Source organism: Dipodomys spectabilis, unplaced genomic scaffold (assembly GCF_019054845.1).
Source record: "Dipodomys spectabilis isolate Male_0828 unplaced genomic scaffold, ASM1905484v1 ptg000069l, whole genome shotgun sequence".
Classification (NCBI taxonomy): domain Eukaryota; kingdom Metazoa; phylum Chordata; class Mammalia; order Rodentia; family Heteromyidae; genus Dipodomys; species Dipodomys spectabilis.
Window position 1 is genome coordinate 15,389,325 of NW_024870746.1, and position 27,664 is coordinate 15,416,988.

The 27,664-nt window shown below is 33.8% G+C and overlaps 1 protein-coding gene across 3 annotated transcripts in view; it reads left to right on the top strand.

The window, feature by feature from the left end:
- Gpatch2 (G-patch domain containing 2) overlaps positions 1-27,664 on the top strand; it is a 140,008-nt gene that overhangs the window by 24,345 nt on the left and 87,999 nt on the right. Inside the window, exon 6 of one of the 3 annotated variants that reach the window (XM_042682039.1) lies at positions 21,803-23,322. The exons of the other annotated variants lie outside the window; for them this stretch is intronic. Within the exon in view, the coding sequence (XP_042537973.1) occupies positions 21,803-21,835 (33 nt within the window). The 3' untranslated portion in view covers positions 21,836-23,322. Of the gene's footprint in view, positions 1-21,802; positions 23,323-27,664 lie in introns of those variants that run through there. 3 annotated transcript variants of the gene reach the window in all.

Genomic DNA, 27,664 nt, shown 5'->3' on the forward strand with positions numbered 1-27,664 from the left:
TGTAGTACATAGGAATCCCGTGAGCTTATGCAATTTCTGATCACAAAGACAGTAACAAAGTACTCTGATACTGAACTCAGCACCCATTCTGTTAGTATATGAGGACCAGACACTAGTTTGAGCACTTACATTTACTGAACCTGATAATTGAACCAATTTTTGAGGACATACACTTATTTAACAAAGATGTATCAGTACTATCTATGCTAGTATTTATATTGGTAAATACTATTTTAAGCTTTGCTTGTACATGCTTTCCAGCAGCTTACATTACAGAAAAAAATAAAAATATCAAATGTACATGGGTGTGCGGAGCTTGTGGCTCATGCCTATAATCCTAGCTACTCAGGAAGCTGAGATCTCTGGACTGTGGAGGTCCTTGAAAGACTTATCTCCAGTTAATCACCAAAAAGCCAGAAGTAGAGCTGTGGCTCAAGTTGTAGAACACTACTCTTGAGCCAAAAAGCGCAGGGACAGTGCTCAAGCCCTGAGTTCAAGCCCCCGGGCCAGTACAAAACAAACAAACAAACTTGGTTGAGTGACAGGGTGGATAGTGGGATAATTATAGGACAGGAAGAAGATTGAAGAGATTTGCATGTGTTATGATTTTCATTCTTGGCCAGCCTTGTGTCTTTCTTCAGATCACTTTCATGATAACATGGGGAAAGTAGTAGGTGTGCATGTTACTTAGTAATTTACTTAAGAAATTGGGTTTGTTTTCAGCTGTCTCTTCTGATTCCTGACAATATTGGTTGAAGCTTTTAAATATCATTCACTATAGGTAGAAGAACAAATAGCACTCTGTGTACAAAGTACTGAATCACTTCCTGTGCTTTGAAATTTTTTTAAAGAAGAATATGTCTGATGATAAATATGTAATCATGTAATAATTTAGCTATCCTTTTTAGATTTAATCATAATGATTATTCTGAAATTTAGTATGTACTTCCTTTAGAAGTTACCAGTTTACCTGTCTGTCTTTATGGTTGCTTAAATAGTGGAGAGTGCACTCAGTCTTTGATTATACTCTGAAAAATACACAAAATGCCATACTTTCTTAACTTTTATATTTGAATGCAATTCTTAAGTCCTTCTTGTAGTAGTTAGAGAAATGGTTTAAAATTGATTTCTTTGAAGATGTGATCTGTTGGCTTTTTTAATGAATCAAAGACATTGAATTTGCAAGCATAACCCTTTTTAAAGTCTACTTTATAGATTATGATTATCACTTTAAGATTTTTGTATCATAAGAAAACCTTTAAAAATGTGTTCTGAAATGCTTCTTTTTAACAAAATTATGGCTGCTGATTAATAGCTACTTGACTCCACTGATGGAGAGTTGGCACCTTTTTCTAGTTGCCCTTTAAAGTGATGTGGTGACATTGCAAAGTCCTCATTATTTTTCTTTTTAAATATAATAACCAGTGAAACCAAAATACCGCATACATTTTCTTATTTAAAAAATTTCAACTCTGTTTTCTGCTTTATATGTTGCTGGTAGAATTATTCTGATGGTCTATAAAAAGTTTTCTAATTTACCTTTAGATATGCTAAATATGTAATATCAGAAAAGTTTAGGATCAGTGGTGGGTACGACAATTGAAATCATGTTTAAGAAGCAGTTCCTAAACTAAAGTCACTTACAACCTTTCTCTGATGGTGAATGTAGAGAATTCACAAAGAATTCATTTCCATGGAGAAGATTCACTGTACTGTATAGTTGGTTACCTATCATCATGGAACCTGGGATGCTGATAAACCAGAGAGCATGTCAGAATGCATATATTTATGTTTAAGCTAGCACAATTTATAATTTTTTGTATGTTTTCTTGTATAATTTTTTTAGTAATTAGTAGGGGATAAAGTAGAAATTGACATGTGAAAAAGGAGTACTGACTTTTACATCGCTAGTATAATTCCTTCCTCTTAGAATTTTATAGTTAAGTCTGATAATTGGTTTGTACAGTTTGCTGCTGAAATATTCCAAAACCTCCAAGATGTTTATTTTTGGGTAACAATGTATTGTGAAATGATTTTAATAGTACGTCCTTGGTTTATTAAGTTCTTTTAGATTTTAACAGATTTTGAAATAGTCTAGAAATTGTTCTTTTCATCTCATTTAATTTAATTTTGCTTTATATAAATCCTGGATAAGCACTCTGTCTCTTCTATATTCATTCTTAAATGGGTAACCTATGATTTTATACAGTTTTTCATCTGTCTATTCTTTTATCATATTACGAGTTGCATGTAACACCCGAATGATGGTAGACCAGGTCTTAAAACACAGTGTTTGCTTAATATTTTTTGAAATGTTGGCTGTGTTGCTATTTCCCAAATAGAGAATTTTCTACCTTTTGCTAGCTTTCCAGTGTGGACCTTAACAAGCAAAATCCTTCTTGGCCAAGCTGAGATGTGCCCAAGAAAAGGTAGCTTGCTTTGCTTTTGAGAGAGCACTAGCAAGCTGATTGGCTGTCTCACGTACAGACAGATACAGGGCTTAAAGACCTTTTCTTGGGTGTTTCTTAACATTCCCTTTTTAAAAAAAATTTTTTTTTATTGTGAAAATACCCTGCAGAGGGGTTACAATTACATGGGCAAGATAATGAGTACATTTCTTATCAAGCATTGTTGCCTCCTCCTTTGTTTCCCCTTCCCACCCCTTCTCATACTTCCCCCTCCCCCCCAGCCAAAGTTGTAAAGTTCATTTTTCGACATAACGATTTGTACATCTCATTCTTGCGATGGGTCTACCTGTATCCCTATTTAAACAATTTGTTTTTTTTCCCCTTCCCCTCGACAAATTATACCAACCTCAAATACAGTGAAAGCAGGGGCTATACCGTGGGGGAGGACGTACAAGGCAACAAAGAAATCATCTTATAAATATGTTAGAAACAATTGCATGAAAGCAAAACCATTTGAATACTTATCTTGGGGTTCATTGCCCCATTTGTTAGGAAATGGAAAGACGTGGAAAAAATTATATTAAGTGAAGTAAGCCAGGCCCAAAGAAACATAGGTCCCATGGTTTCCCTTATTTGCAGTAACTAGTATATGTCTGAGACAAGCAGAAAAGGTCAGATAAGTTGATGTTAGGTGAAATGAACCCCAAGATAAGTATTCAAATGTTTTTGCTTTCATGCAATTGTTTCTAACATTCCCTTTTACAGATTTTACTCTTTGACTAGTTGCAGAGAATGCTCTGTCTCTAGTTAGATGTGAGGAAGATGGTGTTTGTGTTCACTCTCTCCTCTTCCTGTTGTAAAACAAAAGTGAAGGAGCAGTCAGTGTAGACTTGCTACTTGAATTTCCCTGATGATAGTGTAGGTATAGCAGATACTCCCCAAAACTGTCCCTTTATAAACCCAAACTGTCCCTTTATAAAATTCTTCATCCTTCCTATTGCACTTGTTACCCTATTTTATAGAATAAGAAGGATCTGAGTCAGCTTCTGGTCCCAAAATAAAATTTCCAGAAAGTCGCCTTTCTAGACTTTAAGCCAGAGTTAATGATTTTGCTTTTTGGAATGTTAGCCTTTAAAAACACAAACTTGAATCTTAACTTTCTGATCTACTTGTAAAGTTACCTGATCAAAATTTGGTCAGGTTCTCATTTTGAGAAAAGACATAAGAATTTTTACTGCTAAATGCTTTGCAATTGTTAACTTGTATGGAAATAGATAATTCGGCTCAGCATTAGCCATTTTTATGTATTTCTTCCTTGACTGACTTCCTCTTCTAGCTTAAAACATTAGTATATGTTCAAGTTTCACATTGATTCAGAAATTCCAATTAATCTAACTCTGTCCTGCTTTGAACATGATTTCAAGTCACCGTCTTTCTTCAACAAATTAATAATTTATAATCAGATATTTGTTGTTGAAGTACCTTTAGTTTTCCTCAGAGTGCTTTTTAAAGGTACCAGCTATCTTGCTGATAGGAAAGCATTTTCTTTCTTCCCCCAGTATACAACTCCAGCTTCACAGTGTAGCTCTGTGAAGGACAGGGAGGACAAAGCAGATAATACGTATTAAAAAGGTACAGGAACATTTTTATATATATGGTTACTACATATGATTTTCTTTATCTATAATGCATATAGATTACCATGTTTCTAATAATCATTGATTTTAGTTGCACAATTGTAAACTTGAATTTCACTGAAAGTAAAATATGAATATATAATTAGATTATTATAGCTATGAATGTATAGCATTACTGTGTCTTGTGTAAATTAGACTTTTACTAATTTCTGAATCATTTATTTATATATAGATTTAATGTAGACAATTAGTCATTTGACATGTTACTTTATTACTTTGATATATTTCAAAGTACCAAATATAAAAAGTACCAAATACAGTCATAGGGTGATTATTACAATAATTTGGATTCATTAATAACCCAAATTAATATTTTATATAAATTCAGACTTAGAGTTAGAATTTGTTTTTGTTTAAAGTCAGTTTTACTACTAATCATTACTGTGATTTTTTAAATTGTGAAGTTTTAATTACTTTTAAGCTCACATGTAATGATAAAAATGTTTTTAACTATTCTAAGTTATAAATTGAAATACTAGCTTCTTTGGAAGACTTCAGTTTTTCCTTTTCTTCACCTGTGTGAAAAATTCTGAGTGAACTTAATTGAGCATATGTATCAGATGTGATATGTTGCTTAAAATTTACTTTTATCTTTGCAGCATATTGAGTGACATTCTCTTATATACACTTAACCTTGTAGCAGTGGTTTAGAGAGATGTACAGAATAGTTAAATTGTTTAGAAATGTTTTGCATACTTAAGATTCATCACTCAAGGGAATTATTAAAGGATTCCAATTAAATGTTTTAATTTAATTCCTAGTTTTGATTTTGTTTTCCAGTAAGGATTGCATGCTTCTTATCCAAATTGCATTTTACCTGCTCCTTTCAGGTTGTTGCAGCTTATAGCACTTCTCTTCTGGCTGTGTAATGCATATGATTTAATTTTATAGTTTTTATGATACCATATATTAGAAATCACCAAAAATATAGAAAAATTTTAGAGAACATTTTTGGATTTGATGGATTACCACTCTTGAAAGGGAAACAAAACACTAAATATTTCTAATCCCGCATTATTTACCGCATGGGTGGTTAAATGCTACTTTAAGCCTCATAAAATTAAAAGGGAGAAATCTGCCAACTGTAGCAGGAATTGGATTTAGGAAGAGTGGTACAGAGCCAAAATATTGCTACAGAATTAAATGTCAAAAATCTTCTTTAATAGTAGATATATAGTTCACAGTGCTTGGTTATGATTAATACATTTAATCTAAATCACTGAAAGTTGCACTCTCCTTTTCCATAAAATACAATAGGACACAAATCAGTTTTACTGTAGATGGATAACAATTGGAAAATAATGCATCTTCCCGCCCAATAAATTGTCAGTTATACCTTTTAACTAAAAATCAATTCATCTTTCTAAAATTTATTACATTTTCTAATAATAAATCTCCTCAAATGTTTATTCATTTGGTTTTTGATACATTTGTGCCACTTTTGCTATGGTCTAATGTTTTTTCTTTTGATTCATTGTAAATTAGAAAATCAATTTTGAGTCAGTTTTCTAGCTAAGAAGTTAAAAATCTGTAACCTGGCACCCTTTTCACTTTCCTTTGTACATTTTAATACCCTTGAACTTGAACTTAAATGGGATCCAGTAAATTCTTTTCAGAAAGAGATTAAAAGACTTTTCAATGTAAGTTCTTGAGAAAGGGCCAGATTTCATAAAACAAGCACTTAGGAGTTTGTTACGTGATTGTTGCCACAGATTCATTTTGAATGGAGTACTGGGGTGGGTGGGAAGTGGAGAGCAGGACAGTTAGACCTGGGTCATGCCATCAGTTCACGTAAGGTATTAAGCACAGAGGAGAAAAAGCACCTATTTTAATTAAGATCAAATACTGTCATTTTCTGTTAATAGCAGTGGCATAGAAGCAATGTAAGGAAGCAGAAATAATCAGATACATTTTATGTTTGTCTTACACAAATATCTTATTAATCTTCAGGCATATATTTTTTTATTCTCTATATATTCACTTCTAGATTGCCCTTTTTTCAATGTTTCTTAAGTATGTGAAATCATTTAGATTTTCATTATACACTGAATTCTAGTCATCATTGTAAAAGAATTCTATATAGGACACACAAATATTTCTTTTTATATACTCTTATATATGTTAATTAGTGATATGGCTGGTTTAATTTTATACTTCTCTACATATTTCACAATGAAGTCAGATTTGGAACTTCCTCTTTTACCCACCTTGAGCTTTACTGTCCTTTTATATAAAATTTAAGAATGAAAATAACAATCAGTTTGCTTACTTGTTAATTTATTGAAAATGTATTTGCAACCAATATGTTCTAGGACAAAATGTTTTAAGTCTATACTTTTTAAATTGTATCAACTGAGATTCTAAAATAGATGTTCAAATGTAAATCAAAAGTGAAAGTGATAGTAGGTCATTTATCTGAAAATGGTAAATTATTGGCAATTTGTTTTGGTTTCTATCATATAAGATGCTATAAGACCAGCTTACCAATTAAATATTATTTTGTGTAGCTAGAATAGCCAGAATATGATTTGTGTTTTGGACTGCCTACTCAGTGAAGGAAACATTTTCTAAAGCAAGTATCAGAGTAGTTATAGTATTTAGTTATTTCATAATCCTTGAAAATCTCTAAACCTAGTGAATTTTGATGTATGGATTTCTTACATTACTCATTTTGTCTATCTGAACTGATTTTTATATTAATATTTCAAGTTTAAATACAGTTATCTGAAAAAGCTTTCAAAATAATCACTGCATTTTGTGTACTTAATATATTTTTCTCATCACATTAAACATGAAAGTATAAGTTATGCTACTTTAAATAAAAATAAGTAATTAAAGGTAAACTAAAATGCTTATGTCTTTCTTTATAAATACCAAAAAAGGTTTTTGTGGTATTTTTCTGGTTGTTTTAAAAACCCTTAATATGAAGTTAATTCATTATAATGCATTTAAGGTTTTCTTTCCCTCATATCTACTCTTAGAGTTTGTCAATTGCATGGTAGGATCCAGCGCTGTGAAGGATAAATTTGGCCTACTTGCTTTTCAAAAGAAGAATTTAAGGTTTGAAGAAAGTAAATGGCAGACATAATTAATAATAGTCAGAGCCAGGCTCAGTCCTCTGATTCCCTACTCCAGCTGTTTTTTTTTCAAAATTTTTATTTCTTCTTTCTTCCTCTTCAGTCTTCCTATTTGAAGACAAATTCATCTTGAAATGAAAATTTTCTTTCTAATCATAATTGTAGGAACTGCCAATGACATTTATTTTGAAGAAAAAGACTTTCTAAGCAGACCAATTAGTAATCTCTGTATATTATTTCTAATTCAGTCTCTTGGTCATTGACATACTCACAATCTGTTTAATCTTTACCTCTATTTCATGCCACTATTAGCTCTAAGGTATTCATAGTGTACCTTTAATTTCTAATTTAAGTCTTTTAGTGACACATAAAATACAGATTTATTTTCTTTACATTCTAGGACTTTATCATTAGGATTTCAGCCTGACTTTCAGTCTTCATATCCTGAGTCTTCCAAATTGATACATCTAATATGTCTCTCTTTTCCAGGTTTTATGACTTTGCTTCCACTGTTGTTATCATTTGAAGCATTATTCCCCATGTTAGTCCGAGATGCTCCTTAGTTGCATCTTTATCTGAAATCTGTGTCCCTCCTCCCTCAGAAGCGTCTACCCTCTCTCATTACTTCATTATTGTCAGAACTATGTGTTTACTACTTCTGGAACAGTGCCAAAGCATAGAACTAGAAAACAGACTGACTAGCTTCCTCCCAGCCCATGATTTAGTGGCTGTATGTCCTTGGAGGAACCACTTTTTGATCTTCAGTTTCCTCATCCCTAAAATCAGGATATTAAAAGATAAGATGAAATAATGTATGCAGTAGAACTTTGTGGACTGTGAAGGGACCATTATAACTCATTTACTTGAGAAGTCCAAAGCTGAAATTCCTTTGGGTCCAGACAGGTAATAATATACTTGTGTCTAGTTTAGCTTTAAACTGTAAAGTACATTTTCTGGCTGCTAAAGGTACAAAAACAAAACTTTTAAAGATACTGTGATGGCCAAAAGAAGAGGTAAAAATGTCTGTTTTCTGGCCAAAAACTGCTCCTTATTTGTGCATTATCTTTCATTGAAACCTGAGCAGTAAAAGCATCAGTTTGTTTCTGCAAAATATGGCACAGTTAAGTTACTCCTTGAAACGGCTCCAGTGTCTTGTGCGTGTATTCTTAGGTACTTAGGAGACAAGATCTGAGGATCAGAGTTCAAAGCCAGCCTAGGCAAGAAAGTCTGAGATTGTCTCCAATTAACTCCTCCAAACCTGTAAGTGGAGCTGTAGCTGAAGTGGTAGAATGCCAGCCTTGAGTGAAAAAAGCTCAGGGTTTGCCTTCAGGCCTGTATTCAATACCAGTACTGCCTCCTCTCCCCTCAAAAAGTTACTCTTTGAGCTTTGGGAGGATGTGTAGGTGAGTAGATTATTAAGTGGGTAGCTGAAATCTAAATGTATAATGGAGAAATGGAATTGTTTACATTTTAAACTTTTTTATCAGAGTATTTAAAAAACTAGGTGTTATGTAGAGCTGTAGAACATAGTTTCTCTGGTCCTTTCTTGTTTCTGTGTATAGGTGGTATAGAAGTTACATCCTTTACAAATAGAAATGTCTTCAGAAGCTCATTAGAGTTACTTGAATTAAGCCACTTTAATTGAAAAATGTCTTTGTCCTTTGCTTTCACTATTCCAGGAGACTGATGAGACTAGTGCCTGATCCATTCAATTGCTATTTTCTTCTGATCCTTAATAGTTGGCTAAAGAAAACCTAGTCCTTCAGATTAAATGATTCTTTTCTTTAGGTTCTAGGAATTGTGTGCTACTTATTTTGCATCTTTAAAAATGTCAGTATATCGTATGCATTTGTTATAAACTACATTAAAATTTCAATTAGGTGCAATTCTTACATCTTTAAAAGGAACTAGCATACACTTAACTCAGTAAAATTAAATCTAACAACTTTGTCTTTCTTTGTATTTTGTTTCTCGTATTTACCCGTGAAATGATTATCTCTGCAGTTACCATACAAAAATCTGCTGCCTAGATAAAAGAGAAATCGTATTACAGTAGGATGACCAAAACCAGTGTGCTCTTTCTTTTTCTTTTTTTTTTTTTTTGGTCTATCATAGGGCCTGAATTCTGGGCTGGGCACTGTCTCTCAGCTCTTCAGCTCAAGGCAGCTCTTCAGCAGCACCATTTCCTCCTTTTTCTGCTTATAGGGTGTGCTGAGGAATCGAACCCAGGGCCTCATGCATGCAAAGCAAGCACTACCACTGAGCCACCTTCCCAGCCCCCATTGTGCTCTTTTGCAAACTAACTCAAATACAAGCATAGCTATACTCCTAGCTAATATAAACTTGTCTGTATTAGCTTAATTGACTATAAACAAACCAAAGATTTATTAATAAATATTATCTGAGTTGTACAATGCTGTTATCAGACAGAGATATAAAATCCTTTGGCCTAATTTAACTTTCCTTTACAATATCTAATAAAGAAAAGATGCTTCTATGAGGAACAATCAAGGAGGCAATTAAAACCCTTCACTCTGTAAGCTTCCAGACACAAATTCACCTAAATACATTTTTTAAAAGTTTTTTTCCCCCGTTTTCTTTGACTGTCTGAGAACTGATTTACTGTAGAGTTTTTTTTTTCACTTGTCTAAATAATTTACCTAGTTTTTAAGTACACAACTGTTTCTCATCTCTCTGTGTATGTATGCATCTATTTACAATGTTATGTGCATATATTGAAATGTAGAGACAATTGGATTTATTAATGTTTTATATATCTTAATCCATTTCAATCAGGACACATTTATGAAACATTAATTTAAAATAGTTCTTTTTGGCACCATTTTGCCATTTGCCAAGTAGTCTTTGTAGAGCTTGCTTTCATCAAGCAGTGACTATTATTTGTCAAGCTTTTGGTTAGCTATGAGATACACAAAGCAAAAGAAGTCTTTGCTCCTGCTTTTAGAAGAACTTGTACACTACTTATAGAAACAGACTTTGTTATAAAGAACTAGAACATAAATTCAAGTTTTATGGAAGGGATACTACATGGACATAGAGTTAGGAAACTCTTCTCCCACTCTGTGGACAGTGAATTAAATTAAAGTAGTGTTGGAAGATAAACAAGTGAAATGGATGGGCAGAGTTGATGGATTTTCCCTGGAATATAGGAAATGCACTATTTGCTTTCTGGATTTAAATAGATGTTATCCAGCATTTTAGAGGCCACTATTAACTTTTGGCATGATTAATTTTTGGATATTTAAAAGGAGAAAATGTAGATTTAATTCAAAAAGTGAAAGACCTCAAGGTCTAATGTGTGTATACTCTTTTCTAAAATGTCTACGTACCGATAAAGTGTTTATCTCGTTAAGGAATTACTCCTCAAGGAGATAGATCTTGAAAGTAGTGTTGGTAAAATGGTGGTGGTTATGAGTATGAAGAACAATTGGGTAGTTACTGGGCAAAACAAGAATAGCATGTGTCTGCTGGCAACCACAGGCACTTACAGAAGAGATGGTTGTGTGAGACAGTAGAGGACGTAAGAGGGGCCTGGGATACTGGAAATTAAAGAATTTAATAAAGATGTTCAATTTAATAAAGACATTCAGGCCTTTTGGAAGATTTTTAAGAGTTGGTAGGTGAACTCACATCCTTTCACATATGAAAATCCACATTGAGCAAAACTAACTTATGCTTCTTAGATTTGAGAAGCATCATTTTTTTTAACCACTTCCTACTACATAAGTATTCAGGTTTTCTTCATTCAGCGTATCTTAAAAATGCATTTTCCATTGCTTACAGTCTAATTCATATTAACATGATTTTGTAAGACTTTCTAATTACATAGTGGGCTATATTTTGTATACTTAAGTCTTGTTCAAAATGTGTAGTGTTTGTTTTATTTATTCACAGCAAAATATCTGTAGTATTTGTCCTTTCTGGTAAATGGTTATCTTCCTTAGGCTTTGATTTTCCTCTCCCAGTATCAGCTAAGATTTCTTTGTAACATCTACCTGTCTTAGGTTGCATTATATTAGGAAGTTGTCATCCATTTTATTCATAAACAGTTATTTTCCTAAATAATGATAGAAACAAGGACCATAAAGAAGATGTTAGTGAGTAAAAGATTTCATTTTACTTTTTAAAGATTTTCTTCATTTTGTAGAGCATTTAATTCTATGATTTGAATTTTTCAGAAAAAGTCACATATTGGATTGGTTTTAATTTTAATGAAGTGTTTTATTAAAAACTTTCAGCCTTTCTAATTATAATATTATACTTGTAATAATAATTTGAAACATAACTTTATGCTTGAAAAAATATATTCTCATGAAGGACGGGAGGTGTGGCTGAAGTGATAAAACACTCACCTAGCAAGTATGAGGCCCTGAGGTCAAATCCCAGTTCTAGTACCACCATTACCACCAAAAATATTCTCATCGTATATAGCTTTCCTATAGTTATATTCTTTGACATCGTCCTTGGGCACAGTGCTGTCTACATTTCAGAACACAATAACTATTATCAGTGGTCCTTTGTCTATGCTACTGAGAGAACTTGTTTGGGGATTATAACTCTTTTATTTTCCATTGGTGTATAATTTCCATCCCTTGCTACTACCTTAAAGACCCTCCCTACCATCACATGCCTTGGTTACCATTCTTTCCATTGCTAATGATTTGAAGCCTTTCTCCACCTTATTTTCCTTTATACGTCTCTTAAGAATTTGTCCCTTTAAACATCTTGTTAAGACTCACATTGGTTCACTTTATTGTATCAGATCATTTTCTGTCTCTTAGTCTGTTTCTAACTGGTATTCTTGTATTCATTTGGGGGTTCATTTGATTTAATTTGGTGTTTTGTTTCTTTTCCTTCACTTTAATTTTTTATACAATATATAAAACTATGAATTAAATCATTTCTACTTAGGATGTGCATATGCTGCTGATTCTTTTTTTAATATGTTTTTTATTGTAAAAATACTGTATAGAGGGGTTACATTTACATGAGCAAGGTATTGAGTACATTTCCTATCAAGCATTGTTGCTTCCTCCTTTGTTTTTCCCCTACCATCCCTTCCCTCCCACCTCCACAACTAACTTTCACTAGACTGGCCTTGAACTTTACAATCCTCCTTCCTGTGGAGGAGTTGGGATTAGAAGCATGCACCAGCACACCAAGATCTTAGCAAGATCTGTGTTCAAACTGGAAACCTAGGCTTGCTCATTGAGCAGAAGACTCAAAGGAAGTCTTAGTTATGGGCGAGAGTGTCAGTTCCTATATTCAGCCCACATGAAAGGGAGCTCTTGATGGGCTTGGAAAGAGAGAGAGCTGGCTCTCAGCACACACATGTATTAGTGATATATAAATACTCATAAATATTTTCATAGTTTACATATTCATGTGCCAAAGGTCCTGCTACCATCACTGGCTGATTTTTATTTATAGTCATACTTTTTATACTTTTAATTTTGCTCTAAAACTTCCACTTCATACTTAACAGGAGGCAACAAGTATTTTGTCTTTAGTTCTATATAACGAACCCAGGGGTTTTCAGCATTTTTTCCATGCCAGTATGAATAAATAATGATTGCATTTTGCCTCAGCATCTACATTCATTCTGGTTATAATTCTTAACTCTGAGTTGGAGGCACAGCTCAATCCTATACCATCACAATAGAGACAAGCATTCATAGTTTTAACATCTCACCAAAGTAATTCAGATTGTAAATTTTAAATGGCACAGTAGATTTCTGCCTTCCCCTTTTCCACTTTAGAATCTACTATAGCTTCTCAAAAGCTTAGCTTTTTTTCTGGTCATATCCATCAGTTTATCATGTCAATTTATCTTGATTCTCCATTTATTTCTTTTCTTTTAAAGATTCTCAAATCTTTAAGAAGACAGTTTATATAAATAATTAGTGCTTGTTTTGATCATATCTAAAATGCAAGTCATCAGTTTGTTCAAGAACAAAGTATGGAATGATACTATATAGCACGTACTCTACTGAGAACTCAGAGATAATGGATTGATATCTTTGATCTTAGACTGCATTTGGGATGTACAGACTTAGGCATACTCAGATAAGTTGTCTGCTTTAGCAGATTCATAAACCAATTGCATTCTTAGGACTATAGTAAAGAAAATGATCACTTCTACTAGGAGATAGCACATAGGTCATTTGTGCAATGCTTTTGGCTGATTAGGTCAGTCTATGAAGAGCATTATGAAGGGTAATAGAAAAACCGGGAGCTATGGAATTTTAAAGGAGCTAGATTTGAGTTGCCACTTAATTCATGATCTGAAGCAAAGGCGCTTTGCTCTCTCTTATCTCCCCCATCTTTAATTATCTTCTCTGATAAGACCATCATTTTCATTTACAGCATTAGCAGTATTCTTAGCAGGTTTTCTTCTCTGATATCTCACTGCTCGGATATAAGCTGCTAGAGGACAGGGATTTTTTTCAGTCTTGTTCACCTCTGTCCTCGGTGTGTAGAATAATACCTAACACATTGTAGGAACGAAACATATTCGAATATTGCATAAATGAACATTGATTTCTAATGATTTAGACATGTTTGTAAACATTCCTTAGTAAGAAAACATGACATTTAATTTTCATTCTAATGCTTTAATCAAGAATAACTGAAAATAACTGAATAGTATACCTGAATAACTGAAGAACTGAAAAGTATCCCTGGAGGATACTTTAGGAAATGCTGAATCAGCTGAACATTAAATTTAAGGTTCATGACTAATAGTGTCAGGAAAGAAACCAGTAACTGAGGTTTGGGCAGAGGCAGAGATGTTGGAATAGATTACTGAGGAACCTGGATATCCTATGTAGGCAGTGGTGAGTCATTCCTTAACCAAGGTCATTTTTGATACAGAAAGAGCAGCCTGGAAAAGAACCAAAGGTGGCCAGAAAGAACCAAAGAGGGGTAGCCGTTGTTCAACGAATTAGCACTTTTGTTCTATGTTAATCATATCATCTAGTCATCTATCTAGAAAACGGTTACATCTTTCCTTTTATAAAGGACAAAGCACTGGGGCTCTGGAGCTGAAGATACATTTATTTCAGTGTTATTCTGATATGTTTAATAATATATGGATCTTATAGTTTGATCATGTACTACTATAATGCTTTGAGAAAAAGTAAGTTCTGAGTCCAGTAGGTATCCATTGGGCTGACTATGAGCATTTTAGGAAGTGGTATGTTTTAGCCACTGAATTAAAAATACTTTTGTCCCTGTTGTGTTTGGTGTTGCACACATATAATGCCAGCATTAGGAGGTGGGGGGAAGTTCTTCTTTATTTCTGATGAGTTCAGAAACCCTGGGAATATCTTTCTACATTATTTCTGAAGTCTGCTACTTCCCATTCAGTTTCTATCATCCCAATTCATTCGTCCCTTATTATCAGACTCCTAACTATGGCCTTATGATTGGCTTCCCCACCTTGTACTATTATGCTGCTGTTGGTGGTGAGTCTTACTATATATACTATTTTGTTCATGATTTTATCATATTCTTGCTCAAAAGTTTTCATTGTTTCTTGGCCTTTTGGCTTTCATAGCCCTCTGTAATTTAATTTGATGAGTATGCTTTTTACCCCTACTTATAGTCTCATATTTTAAGATTTCATCTTCCACTTCTACTAGGGTATTTTTTAAAATAGGATTTGAAGGAATGAGAAGAATGTTCTATGGTCAGATTTGTTTGAGAAATACCATATTAGGGCAGTTTATATACATTAATCAGACTCCATGAATTTTAATGAAAACTCTTATATAGAAGTACACTAGTTTCCCCCCCGCCCCCTTTGGCTTGCCCTTTGAACTCTGGGTCTGGGCACTGTCCCTAAGCTCATTTTGCTCAAGGCTAGCACTCTACCACTTGAGCTACAGCACTACTTCCAGATTTTTCTGTGATTACTTAGAGGTAAAGAGTCTGATAGACACAGACTGGCTTTGAACTACGATCCTCAGATCTCAGTCTTCTGACTAGCTAGAATTACAGGAGTAAGCCACATGCATCCAGCTATAGAAGTACCCTTTTTAATGTTCCTTAAAGGAGTTTATCTTTCTTTCTTTCTTTTTTAAGAAACTTAATTTCTCAGATTCTTATTTGGGGGAATGATAGGAACGTGGTGACGTCAGGGATTTAGGTTTTGATCCTGCTTTGGCTATTGGCTGTCTCATTCAAGAAGTTCCATTTACTTTTTTTTTGAAGTTTCTACAATGTAGGCTGAAGGGAATTTCTTCCAACCATGCAATTAATATGTTTGTGTATGTATATTTCTACTTTGAAGATCTCTCATAATCATTGTTCTTTATTTGTTGATTCTTAATTTTGGATACAATGGAAGAAAAACTAATACATACATACACATATCTGCATATATACATATATACCTCTATGGAAAAGAAATTTGCCAACATTGACTTAGAGTCCTCAAAATAAATGCCACCCTTGTAAAAGTTGTATTTTTAATATTCTGACAGCATTATTTCCTGGGAAACACTCCAGAGCTAGGCAGGACAATGTGTACACATCACCTTAGCAGAACACCATACCTCCTCCTACACATCCAGTGAAAGAAGTAGAATTATTTAGAAACTTAGCTATCTTGATAGTCTTGACTAATAGTGAAATAAGTGTGGGGCAACATAGATTCATGTTTAGCTTAACTACATGAATTTGTGTAAATTAACATCTTTTGTCTGTCTTTCAATTTGTCATTTATGTAGTCTTTATTTTATAAAATCTTCTGCTAGATATTAAAGTTTAATTCTAGTTTTCTTCTCTGTCAAGTGAAAATTTTGGAATCTAGATGCTTCTTAACTTTACTAATCTGAGGATCAATACAATTATGCCAAAGGTAAGGAAAAGAGACACAGATTGTGATGATACCAGTTTTTTCCACTGTGCCACTTAATCATCCTGTATGTAATTCATGGGTGTTATTGGTGATGTATCTTGTTAAAAATGTAAATTGTGGTTCTATAAGTTGTGGGTGGAGCCTGATGATCTAACAAGCCCCCAGAACAAGCTGATGATGTTGGTCTGGGCACCATCTTTTTTAAGCAGCAAACCTGAAGGAGAATAGTTGGGAAAAGGAAAGAATTTAAAGAGAAGAGTATAAAAAGTAAAACAAGGGAAGGTTCCCAGTGTAATGTTCCACACTCATTATAAGTAGGAATTATTAAGCTGATCTTGCTATGATGTTATTGAGATTATTGGGAAAATTTTTGGAAATTATTGGGAAATTAATTTGCTTTAGTAAACATAAGCTTCTCATAATTCTTTTTTTTTTACTTTATGAAGTTTTTTAGAAGTGCCACATCACTCCATTAATTTTTAAAATAAATTTGTAAGTTAATGATTTAGTTTACTAGTGATTTGAGTCCCAATCATTAGGTTTTGTAGTCTTTTCATAATATAATTTGGTAAATGCTATGTAGAGGGTTAGGAACTAATTTAAGTTGATTTGTTTGAATTTAAGTTTTAATTTGCCAATTAGACAAGGTTGAAGGATATGTACAAAGTTAAATTCTATGCTTATCTTTTCAAGACTCATTTTCTTACTCAATACATTTCTGAGTAAAAGTAACAATTATATCTAGTTTTGTATCTTGAAAATAAATATCAATAGTGAAATTAGTATAGTGAAAAATGATAAGACACTTTATATATTTTATAATCCTCAAGGTATATTATTTGTCTTATACTTTACATGCATCTTAGTTGAATATGACTGGTGGGTACCACATCAAGTAGCATGACCTCTATACCTTTGTATAGAAAATAATTAGGTGTCAGTGGTGCTTTTGTTTATTCTCTGTTTCTTATTTCGTTTGAAATATCACAATAGCTTGTAGTCCTGTGTAAAAATAGAATTTTTTTTATCAGCAGCAGATAGGTGGTGCCCTGGTTGCAGGCTTTGACAGTGTCTCAATGAAATTCAGTTTATCTGCTGCTTGTAAATATATTTCAGTAAATTTTATAAAGATTGTCTTAAAAATGACATAAAAAGTAAGAAATGTAATGGTCGGAGTTTAGTATTTGGCATTCACTTTTAGATATTGGTCAGACCCAGCGTTATGTCTCAACATTTACAATCTCGATGATTTTTATGTGCTAAGTGCATAGATTTACTGCTGCAGTTTGAACATTTTTAAATTAAAATATATCTTTCATTCTGAATGTATTGATTTACACATCTTGGTGTCAATATTAAGTCAAGTGAATTTTCCAATAAGTTAAAAAGATCTGGCAGGGCAAGTTGAGTTTATTAAGTTTGCTAGAGATTTTTGCTTGTCTATGTTTGCACATCTCGGCTTTTTTATTTTTGATTAGGATTTTATAAAAATAGTACTAGAAATTTAATAATACATTCCTTGTCTCTTTCTATTTTTTGTGAATGCTTTGCCATTGGAAACTTTGACATTCCTTATTGCGTTTTTGTCATTCTTTCATGTTTTTAAACAATGTAATTTTAAAATTCATTTAGTATTATAAAAATATGATGGTTTGAGTTTTATTTGTGTCAAAATGATGTCTTTTTTAAGTTTAGGAAAATTTACCCTTTATGTATACAATTGGACAAGATGCAAGGAATCTAAGCTTACTCGAAACATGAAAGTTGTCATGAAGGCTGAAAAAGCTTTGGGTTTCATCCATCATTATTTTAAGGAGTACATCTGAATAAGGCACTTACATTAGATTTTATAAGAAAAGCTGCACATTTTCACTAACCTGGAATATCATTTTCAGGTCCTTAGGATGTATATGAGAATCATTTATTTCTGTGTTCTGAAGCATTTCTCTATTCTTTTTGGAAGACAAAATCTCATATTCTTGATTTAGCAAATGATGATATATTCCAAGTTCATTTATATGTTTATTAGATTATAATTTTACATAGATAATTTACATGCTCACATATAATTTATATGCTCATATCTAGTGCATATCATTGATTTTAGAAGATTTTTATAAACTAAATATACTTAATATCAAAATGTATAATTATGATAAAAGGGAAATGTTAATCAATAAAATGTAGTTTTTAAATGGATAAAATCATTAAAATGATTTTAGGGAAAAATGGTGAATGGTTCTATAAAATTTAACCAGGACTTTGTAAAATAGTCAAAAGGAGAAAGGAAGACTGGTTGTGATGACATTCATCTCTATTCCAAGCTATTTTAGAGGGAGGATAGGAGAATCTTCATTTGAGGCCAGTCAGGGCAAAGATACCTAAGCAAAGTTATCTCACGACTCCTGTTTGGAAAAAAATAAATGAAAAATCAGTCTTTAGACATGGGCATGTGGCTCTGGTTACTAGCTCTTGAAGTTCTAAGCTCAGTCTCCAACATGAGGAGGGCAGTGAGGATGTATAGAAATATTTCTGTTTAAACAATTTCAGTTTAGTGTGTTTATATTATGTCTTGTTGATGTCATTTATACATTAGCCTTGTGATCATCTTCCTGCGGGTAAATCAGGCCTGTGCATTGGCTTACTCAGCTCTTCACTCCAGATCAGCAGAGGTTACAATAGAACCTAAAATCACCTTTTTAAAAATTTTATTTTTTATTGTTTATTTTTGTGGGGAAGAGTGGTGGAGGCAGAGACAATAGAAACCAAAATGTTTTTACATTTTTTAACTTTGACCAGTTAACGTCCCCAAGAATTCTCATCTTATAACAAAATCGAATTTTGACTCTACAAAAAATAACTGACTTCAATAACAGTACAGGGCTAATATTTTATAACTAAAGCATAATATTCAATTAATATTATGCTATAAGCTTTTTACACAAGCATGTTCATTTAACCTCACAACAGCCATATAATTCAGGTATTATATCTCTGTCTTACAGACTGGAAAATCAAGATGTAGGTTAAGTAATTATCTCAGGGTCATGAAGCTGTACCAAACAGCAGAGCCCAGAAGTGAAACTAGGTCTCCATAACACAGAAATTGTGCTCTCTGATATTTTAGTATACTGCCTTCTCATATGCCAGCAATGTTTTGCTTCTATAATCACTTGTATTATTTTTACTTTATAGGAGAAAATTATCTTTTTAAATGCAGATAGGATATTTCCTGATTCAGAATATGATCATGAATTTAGAAAGGTTCCTTTGGTTATATTTCTTATAGGCTTTTATTTATAGGCAAGTACAGGTTCCTATGAAATCTTTGCTAAGCTGTTGAATATGTGTTTGCATAAAATGCTTCTCTTATGTGAAACTTTTGTGTATTATCCATTAACAAAATAGAATTCATATTTTCCTAGGTATGAGTTTAGCAATTAGGCAACATTTCTGGTTTCTATTTTAGAATATTTTTAAAACATTATGCAGCACATTAAAATGATGGAAAAAACAAAACTATGATCGCCACTGCTTGCTATATATTCAGTCATCTGCTTAATCCTTATCCCCTTCACATTGTCAATACCCATCTAATTCCACTTTAACAACAGTAATTGGCTGATGGAGTAGAAGATATAGATTTGTTTTCTTGATGACTCCTTGACTTTTTTTTTCTCTGGTAATACTAATAGAATTCAAAATCCGTGCTGGTGCGATTATGTCATGAGCAGGTCAACAGTCATGTCAAGGTCCTATTGGAAACCTCCTAGCTAACATCTTAATTTAGACTTAGCTATCTTTTTCACTTCTGTGTGCAATTGTAAGCATTTTTTTTTCAAGTCTCAGTTCTCCATTATAACAGAATTCATTTAGTTCAGAGGGGGATAATTGTAGATGTGAGTTATATGGCTGGCCACACTGGAATTGATAAGATATATAAAATCTGAGAGCCTGATTTGCATGGTTATATACTTATTTTTTGTTTTTGGAAACTATCAGTTGAACAAAATTAGAAAACTTTTACCCATTTTTTTGTAATCAGTATTTTATGATTTTACATAATTTTTGGTAAAGAAACATCAATGATTTTGCAGTATTAATTTCTCAGAAAGTGTACTTCTATTTTAAATCATAGAATTATTGCCATCTAGTTCTTCCTCAGTGTTCCATTTTTTTTTTACATATTTCCCTTTGTTTTCATAGTAAAGAAAAACACATTTTCAAATTATTTCACTGCTTTGGTTTTAGAGAATGGGAAATATGGGAAATATATAAATGCAGGCAAACTCATTCCAAGTATTGAAAAATGTATATGTATATATAAATCGATATATTCATCTGTGTCCCAATATATGTTTCCATTTTCTTTGCTCATCACGTTAATTAACAAACATTTCACATGTACTATTTCCTGTATTTCAAAGGACCCATATTGTTTTCACTGTTTTATATAGTAGAAAATAACAATAATTTGAACCTGTTACATTTGGAATTTTAGAAATCAGACTTTTGAATAACAATGAACGAAAGTAGAAACAATGAGTTAAAATATAGGAACATTTTAAGACAGAAAAGAGATGAGCTTCTGTACAGACTTAAAGAAAGGCAAGGCATTCTGGTTATACTTTAAAGGTTTGTGTTTTATAAATTTTGTAATACTCTGCTATTAAACTGAAATCTAAAAGAGGTCTTTGCAGTGGTTTTTGTTTGTTTATTTGTTATCCTCCAAGTGTAGAGATTGTACACATCCAGGAGTGAAGCTTTATTATCATACTAATAGGTTTCTGGTACTGCCATTTATTTGTTTGGAAGGCCAAAGCAATCAACTTGGAAGCACATAAAGAATCAGTAACAGTTTTCTCATGTCATGATGCATTGATCTTTTACATCAGTTGTATTTTAAATCTGAGCTTAATATTTGACCAATAAATCCAATTTTATTTTAACATAAATAAACCTACCTAGTTTAGTTTTTTAAAATGTCATTTGTTTATTTTTTTAAAATAAGGTGTTTATAAACTTATATGGTTGGTTTTCTTCTTAGGATAATGATTGAATCTGCTAATTTTGAGAGAATTTTTAACATTTTTTGGTTGTTTCATGTACATAGGGTAACTAAGAGTTACAGCCTTTTCCAAGGGCAATGGAAAAAACAAAAAACAAAATTGTTCTTTGTAATAGACAGAATAGCAAACTCCCAGTCATATTTGATTTCCCAGCTTTGCAGAAATTTAAGTTATGATTTTGGCAAGACATCTGTAGGTATGAGGAGGCATTTGGACTTAAAAATAAAACATTTTTTTAAACCTGTAAATTATATAAGTCCAAGGCCCAAATCACTTCTAGAATTAGAAAAACTTGCCTCACTTTCCAAATTTGTATGTGGGTTTACCAGGAAATACAGTGAAAAAAATAATCTATTCCACTTTTCAGATATTGAGTATATGTGATTCAGTTTTATATATTTCTTTTATCATTGAATTTGCTCCTGAATTTTGCCTGCCTTTGTCATTTGCTAGATAAGCATGTTCTTAGGAGCCCAAAGATCCAGCACACATCTGGTTAGACCTGTCACTTACTGACAGTGACTTTTAACTGTCAACTTTTTTCCACCTTAGTTTATGTATTTGCACAAGTGGATAGAAATGTTTAGGAAGGTTTATGGAAGAGGAGTGGTTCTATGGGCATAACTTGATGTTCAAAAATATTAATTTCCCCCTTCTATTTCTTTAGGTTTGTGATTATCCCATTTATCAGTTCCTCTAAATGTGATACATTGTTAGACAGCCCTCAGATGAACCATCCAGGAACTCAACAGAGTTGCTGAGTTTTATTCCACATCCCAGGTATCAGCACAAGAAGACTCCTCGGATTTAATCCAGTGTTGGAGCTGTGGGAATTTCCCAGTCAACTCAGTCAGCTCCAGGCTGCCCCTGGAGCAGTTATGGGCTTCTTGGTTTCTGTGTAAATTTGTGTGGCAGCTTCTAGGGCACAGACTCAGTTGAGACTTAAGAAATATAAAATCACTGATAAAATTAGATCATTGCAGGAGAGTCTAAAAATGTAAGTCACACATTTTGTATTTTTTTATGTTTCTCTTGACATTTAACATCTGTGAAACCCTCTAAGAAATAATATTTAGGTGTTAGGAACATCTTGGCATAATCATTATTTGTCTAAATATCCAAACCATGATTATTGACTTACATCCAGGTCAAGATTATGCATTTATTTTCTTTTTCAAAGCCACCTCTGCAGATACTATTCTCATGTTCTCTGAAAAATAATTAAGTAAACATATTTAACTAAGTCATTAATTGAGCTTTTCTACAAATTATTCTTTGAGTGCTAAATTCTGGCTGTTAACATTTGGGCATATTTCTGGAATATATTTAACAGCCATGATAGGTTGATTCTAAAAAGGACGTACCGTTTCTGACACTGAGAATTAATTATAAAAGAAAAGGCAGATTCTGTGTTCTGGCTCAAATTAAGTAGCGCATCAAAACATAAACAGTGACTTGGGGCATTTTTTAACAACAAAAAAAATGACACTCCATTTCTTAATATCTGGCTTTAAAGTTGCTTCAGAAAACTTTTCTGCTTGTCAGCTCTCTTTTTCTTTTTAATTACATATAAAAGTAGTTCTTGTTTTTCTTGAACCACAAGAAAGTTCATGTTTGTTGATTTTTTTAAATCACATTTTTGTGTTTGTGTTCATATGGTTCAGACTCTTATCAGAGATCATTCATTCTGGGAGAAAGGGTATGACATTCAATGAACATTTCTTCCTGATTTTAAAGACTATCTCTTTAATTAAAGAGTAGAGGACTGCTAGTGCTTTGCAAGGGATAGCTGAAATAGAATGCTGGCTCTGTATTTTGCTGATTTTTTTTCCAGTTGACAACGATTATTGTAATGCTTTTAATGCAGCTTTCCTCATTTTACAACAACAAAACCCTCCTCAAATATCTTAAATTGCTTAATGCAGAGAAACAGAGTGATAGTGGGGCTAATTTTGAGTGGACAAAGAGCTACTGGAGGGTAGAGAGAGGGCATCTGTTGGATAAGCTTTCAATATGATGAGAATGATAACAGATCTGCCAGTTGTGCTAAAGACAAGTAATCTTTTTACAGCATTTGACTTTTAAAAAGTGTCATTTTACTTGTTTAGAAAGCATATTTTAAATAAATAAGTTAAGATAATTAGTGTCACACTGCCTTTTCTCATGCATTTTAATATTTGAATATTAGGTTATGTGGATGTTGTTTAAATGTATGTAAAATAAGTGTTAAAATTACATTGAAACTGATTTTTATTTTTATTTTTTTTAAATTTTATTTTATTTTATTTGAGAACATACTGTACAGAGGGGTTACAATTACATGGGCAGGATAATGCATACATTTCTTACCTAGCATTGCAGCCTCCTCCTTTGTTTACCCTTCACCTCCCTTCCCAGCCTCCCCCCTCCCCCCCACCCAATCATACCCCCCTCCCCCCCCCCACACCGACATTGTAAAGCTGGTTTTGACATGACATTTTGTACTTCTCATTGTTGCAACAGGTCCACCTGAATCCTTAAACGACTTGTTTGTCCCCGTCTCCTCCACATGTTATACTGACATCAAATATAGTGAAAGCGGGGGTTACACTGTGGAGGAGGGACATACAAAGCAACAAAGAAATAATCTTACAAATGCGTTAGAAACACATGCATGAAAGAAACAAAAACATTAAAATACATATTTGAGGGTTCGTTTTCCTAACATCACATTCTCTGACTTTTTCCGCTTGACTCATACCTATACTAGATATTGCAAATAAGGGAAACCATGGGACCTATGTTTCTTTGGGCCTGGCTTACTTCACTTAATATAATTTTTTCCAAGCCTTTCCATTTCCTAACAAATGGGGCAATGTCATTCTTTCTGATGGAGGCATAGAATTCCATTGTGTATATATACCACATTTTCTTGATCCATTCATCTACTGAGGGGCATCTGGGTTGGTTCCATATCTTAGCTATGGTAAATAATGCTGCAATAAACATAGTTGTGCTGGTAGCTTTCGTGTGGTCTTTTTTGTAAACATTAGGGTAAATGCCCAAAAGTGGGATTGCTGGGTCATAGGGGAGTTCTATGTGAAGTCTTTTGAGGAACCTCCATACTGCTTTCCAAAGTGGTTGAACAAGTTTACATTCCCACCAACAATGAAGTAAGGTTCCTTTCTGTCCACATCCCCTCCAGCATCTGTTGTTGTTAGAGTTCTTGATTTTTGCTGTTCTAACTGGAGTGAGGTGATATCTCAATGTTGTTTTGATTTGCATTTCTTTTATGGCTAGGGATGTTGAACATTTCTTCATGTGTCTATTGGCCATCCTTCTTTCTTCTTCAGAGAAGCTTCTCTTTAAGTCTTTCGCCCACTTACTTATTGGGCAGTTGTTTCTTTGAGGCTTTGTTGTTGGGTGGTTTAATTTTTTGAGTTCCAAGTATATTTTAGATATGAGACCCTTGTCCGTTGTATGGCTAGTAAAGATCTTCTCCCAATCCGTGGGCTTTCTATTGATCTTGCTAGCTATGTCATTTGCCCTGCAGAAGCTCTGCAACCTTATGCAATCCCATTTGTCCAACCTTTCTTTGATTTGTTGTGTTTCCGGGTCTCTATTCAGAAAATTTCGGCCTGAACCAAGGAGACCCAGGGTTTCTCCTATTCCATCCTGTAATGTTTTCAGAGTGTCTGCTTTGAGTTCAAGGTCTTTGATCCATTTGGAGTTGATTCTAGTGCAGGGTGATATATAAGGATCTAGCTTTAGTTTTCTACATGTAGTTAACCAGTGAAACTGATTTTTATAAAGATGCTTGATCACTCTATTTGCTAAGTTTTCTTATTAGTTTTTTGACATTAACCTTTCTTCCTTGCCCAAGAGTAGATTTAGTCTTAGATAGATGTGGCCGTCTAATATAGATGCACCTGTTTGTTTGGGAACTCATATACAGGTTTCAACACCTGGCCTCATCTCAGACTATTTACAGTAAAACTTGTGATGTTTTAAAAAAGATTGGTGATTCTGGTGTGGAGCTCAAGTGAGAAAATGGCAGAAGAAAGAATGATGTCCTGTGGCTGAATTCTGTTTCTTAATTTATTCACTTTGGGTCCTTGAGAAAATCAGTTTAGTCTTTAATAGGATCTTGCTTGTTCATTGGGGCTGTTGTACAGATTAAGGGATTATGGAACATCTGGCATAATAATTAAGGTAGCACGACAAATACTGGATGCATATAAAGTCTAGAAACAATAGTTACCATAAAAAATACATATATATTGAGGAGTTTGTTTTTGTGGTACTAGGGTTTAAACTTGAGGCCTCACAGTTGTGCTCGATCATGTGAACCATCCCTTAGTCCTTTGACATTTTCTTTGTTTTTTATGGTTCTGTCTGGCCAGCATCAGACTTGTCTCCCAAGTAGCTGGGACCACAGGCATGTTCCGATACATCTGGCTTAATTTTAAGATAAGGCTTTAGCTAACATTTTTCCAGGCTGACTTTAAACTGAGGTTCTTATGTCTTCACCTCCCATGTTACTAGTATTTTAGGTATAAATACCATGCCTGGTTCATGTGTGTGTGTGTGTGTGTGAGTGTGTGTGTGTGTGTGTGTGTGTGTGTGCGCGCGTGCGTGCACGCGCCGTGACACTTTGGCTTGAACTGAGCGCATTGTATTCTCTCTCAGCAACTTATTTTGCTCAAAGCTGATACACTACCATTTGAGCTATGCCTCTAATTCCAGCTCTGTGTGTGTGTGTGTGTGTGTGTGTGTGTGCGCGCGTGCGTGTGTGTGTGTGTGTGTGTGCGCGCGCGTGTGTGTGAGATTAGGTAGCCCAAACCAGCCTCAGTTCTGTCTCTCCTGCCTCAGATGTCTGTGTGCACCACCACACCTGTCTTGAGGTTGTTCTTGATGACATGGGGCTTTGTGTCTAGACTTAATGGGATCTATGGATGATCACTTCCTTTCAGTGATCTGAAGTCAAATCATTTTCTACCTTTGAAATTACAGAGAATAGGTTCTCCTTTTTCATTAATTTATCAACACTTAGCCCTGCATTTAGTTTTTAATCCTATAAATGATCTGCATTACCCCTGTCAGCCTCTGGGATTTTACACATGAGTATAAAATGGTGTCAAAGGAGGGTAATAAAGAGGCACCACATGAGAGCTCCCCACCCAAATACGTGGACAGTTTTATGTCTTTTTATGATAGATTCCTAATTTCTTATCATTTTTAATATATTTCCAACCCTCCACAACTTTCTGATTTACCTGTTTCTGATTTAGCCAGTTTCATATGGCTTATACCTATAATCGTAGCTATTTCAGGAGGCTGAGGTCTGAGGATCAAAGTTCAGAGCTAGCCTAGGCAGATAATTAACAAGACTTTCATCCAATTAATCAGCGAAAAACTGGAACTAAAGATGTGGCTCAAGTGGTAAAGTGCCAGCTGTGAGTGAAAAACCAAATTATACCTCAGGGCCCTGAGTCCAAGCCTTGGTAATGACACACATGCACATGTTTCTTCTTTTTATTTATTTTCTATAAGATGCTTCAAAAGTGGTGACAGAAAAGTAAAAAATTACTTAAGTTTTGAATATTTTTCTTCTAATACAGGAGAGAAGGAATAGTCATCACATTTAACATTGAAGCTGACATATTGATCATACTGTTTTAATTTATGAGTGTACTTATAATTTATACACACCTCTATCAAATTCAGAGTTTTCCAATTTCTTTGGAGCATTCTGCTGTGTGTTTGCACATATGATATATTTGTGGTGTAACTTTTTACTTTTTTTTTTTTGTCAGTTGTGGGGCTTGAACTCTGGGCCTGGGTGCTGTCCCTCAGCTCTTCAGCTCAAGGCTAGCTAGTGCTCTACCACTTAAGCCACAGCTCCACTTCTGCTTATGTAGTGCTGAGTAATCAAACCCAGGGTCTCATGCATGCAAGGCAAGCACTCTACCACTGAGCCACCTTCCTAGCCCCAACGGTTTACTTTTTAAAATTTCCTTGGAATTTTGATTCTGTCACCTAATCTGATTTGATACCTCTCCTTCCAAACCCTGTGATGGTCGTGGGGCTTAAACTCCAAATAGGGGTCACCCTGAGCTTTTATGCACAGGAGCTTTTATGCTCAGGAGCCACAGCTCCACTTCCAGCTTTTTGGTGGTTAGTTGGAAATAAGAGTCTCATGGACTTTCCTGTCTTGGCTGGCTTTGAATCACTCTCTTCAGATACTAGTTTCCTGAGTAGGATTACACAGGTGGGCCATGAGCACCCCGTTGCTTTGATACCTTTGAGCTTGAGAAGCACATCATGCTTTTGTTCATTTTGAGACTTTAAATCAATATGATTAAACCGAAGAAGGCAAGGATGGTACTTACCCTATCAATAGATAGTTCTTGATAGCTTTAATCTAGTACATTAATCACTTTTCTTTGCCTGATGTTCAACTCTATAATTTCACCAAACTAAAATCTTGGCTAGTCATAGTTTATTCTCCTTGCAAGTGATACCATTAATGATACCTATTTTCATTTTA